The 2,500-nt window shown below is 40.1% G+C and overlaps 1 protein-coding gene across 6 annotated transcripts in view; it reads left to right on the top strand.

The window, feature by feature from the left end:
- imd (immune deficiency) overlaps positions 1-2,500 on the top strand; it is a 15,136-nt gene that overhangs the window by 7,321 nt on the left and 5,315 nt on the right. For all 6 annotated transcript variants that reach the window (XM_027365703.2, XM_027365704.2, XM_070141848.1 and 3 more), the window contains exon 2: positions 2,148-2,250. In XM_027365703.2, the coding sequence (XP_027221504.1) occupies positions 2,164-2,250 (87 nt within the window). In that variant the 5' untranslated portion in view covers positions 2,148-2,163. The remainder of the gene's footprint in view (positions 1-2,147; positions 2,251-2,500) is intronic.

Raw genomic sequence — 2,500 nt, 5'->3', positions numbered from 1 at the left:
TCCTGGTAGTTCAAACCCTGGTCGTTCAAATCCTGGTAGTTCAAATCCTGGTAGTTCAAATCCTGATAGTTCAAACCCTGGTCGTTCAAATCCTGGTAGTTCAAACCCTGGTCGTTCAAATCCTGGTAGTTCAAATTCTGATAGTTCAAATCCTGGTAGTTCAAATCCTGGTAGTTCAAATCCTGATAGTTCAAATCCTGGTAGTTCAAATCCTGATAGTTCTAATCCTGATAGTTTAAATCCTGGTCGTTCAAATCCTGGTAGTTCAAATCCTGATAGTTCAAACCCTGGTCGTTCAAATCCTGGTAGTTCAAACCCTGGTCGTTCAAATCCTGGTAGTTCAAATCCTGGTAGTTCAAATCCTGATAGTTCAAACCCTGGTCGTTCAAATCCTGGTAGTTCAAACCCTGGTCGTTCAAATCCTGGTAGTTCAAATCCTGGTAGTTCAAATCCTGATAGTTCAAACCCTGGTCGTTCAAATCCTGGTAGTTCAAACCCTGGTCGTTCAAATCCTGGTAGTTCAAATCCTGATAGTTCAAATCCTGGTAGTTCAAATCCTGGTAGTTCAAATCCTGATAGTTCAAATCCTGGTAGTTCAAATCCTGATAGTTCTAATCCTGATAGTTTAAATCCTGGTCGTTCAAATCCTGGTAGTTCAAATCCTGATAGTTCAAACCCTGGTCGTTCAAATCCTGGTAGTTCAAACCCTGGTCGTTCAAATCCTGGTAGTTCAAATCCTGGTAGTTCAAATCCTGATAGTTCAAATCCTGGTAGTTCAAACCCTGGTCGTTCAAATCCTGGTAGTTCAAACCCTGGTCGTTCAAATCCTGGTAGTTCAAATTCTGATAGTTCAAATCCTGATAGTTCAAATCCTGATAGTTCAAATCCTGGTCGTTCAAATCCTGGTAGTTCAAATCCTGGTAGTTCAAATCCTGGTAGTTCAAATCCTGATAGTTCAAATCCTGGTAGTTCAAATCCTGATAGTTCTAATCCTGATAGTTCAAATCCTGGTAGTTCAAATCCTGGTAGTTCAAATCCTGATAGTTCAAATCCTGATAGTTCAAATCCTGGTAGTTCAAATCCTGGTAGTTCAAATCCTGATAGTTCAAATCCTGGTAGTTCAAATCCTGATAGTTCTAATCCTGATAGTTTAAATCCTGGTAGTTCAAATCCTGGTAGTTCAAATCCTGATAGTTCAAACCCTGGTCGTTCAAATCCTGGTAGTTCAAACCCTGGTCGTTCAAATCCTGGTAGTTCAAATCCTGATAGTTCAAATCCTGGTCGTTCAAATCCTGGTAGTTCAAATCCTGGTAGTTCAAATCCTGGTAGTTCAAATCCTAGTAGTTCAAATCCTGGTAGTTCAAATCCTGATAGTTCAAATCCTGGTAGTTCAAATCCTGGTAGTTCAAATCCTGGTAGTTCAAATCCTGATAGTTCAAATCCTGGTCGTTCAAATCCTGGTAGTTCAAATCCTGGTAGTTCAAATCCTAGTAGTTCAAATCCTCGTAGTTCAAATCCTGATAGTTCAAATCCTGGTAGTTCAAATCCTGATAGTTCAAATCCTGGTAGTTCAAATCCTGATAGTTCAAATCCTGGTCGTTCAAATCCTGGTAGTTCAAATCCTGGTAGTTCAAATCCTGATAGTTCAAATCCTGGTAGTTCAAATCCTGATAGTTCAAATCCTGGTAGTTCAAACCCTGGTAGTTCAAATCCTGATTGTTCAAATCCTGGTAATTCAAATCCTGATAGTTCAAATCCTGGTCGTTCAAATCCTGGTAGTTCAAATCCTGATAGTTCAAATCCTGATAGTTAAAATCCTGGTAATTCAAATCCTGATAGTACAAATCCTGGTCGTTCAAATCCTGGTAGTTCAAATCCTGGTAGTTCAAATCCTAGTAGTTCAAATCCTGGTAGTTCAAACCCTGGTAGTTCAAATCCTGGTAGTTCAAATCCTGATAGTTCAAATCCTGGTAATTCAAATCCTGATAGTTCAAATCCTGATAGTTCAAATCCTGGTAGTTCAAATCCTGGTAGTTCAAATCCCAACTACCATTCATATAATATATATAATATATATAATATTCATATAACATAAAAACTCCAAATCCCACTACCATTCATGATGCTTATCCTGTCTCTCTCCCCAGCCGAGGTGTCCCCAGGATGGATAATATTAAGACAGATTCGGCTCCACTTGGGTCCGTGTCCAGTGATTTTCAACAAGGGAACCCATCTCGGCCTCAGCGCCAGGTGAGTGGAACGTTGTGTGTGTTTTTGTTTGTGTTTGTTTGTGTGTGTGTGCGTATTTGTGTGTGTGTGTGTTTGCTTGTGTGTTTGTGTGCGTGTGTGGGTATGTGTGAGTGTGTCGGTGTTTGCGTTTGTGTGTGTGTGTGAGAGAGAATTGTGTTTGTTTGTGTGTGTATGTGTTTGTGTGTGTGTGTGTGCGTGTGTGTGTGTTTGTGTATGTGAGTGCGTGTGTGTGTGTGTGTTAGGGGGATTT

This window comes from Penaeus vannamei, chromosome 28 (genome assembly GCF_042767895.1).
Source record: "Penaeus vannamei isolate JL-2024 chromosome 28, ASM4276789v1, whole genome shotgun sequence".
Classification (NCBI taxonomy): Eukaryota; Metazoa; Arthropoda; class Malacostraca; order Decapoda; family Penaeidae; genus Penaeus; species Penaeus vannamei.
The sequence above is the reverse complement of the archived record's forward strand: the minus strand, read 5'-3'. Positions and strand labels throughout refer to the sequence as shown.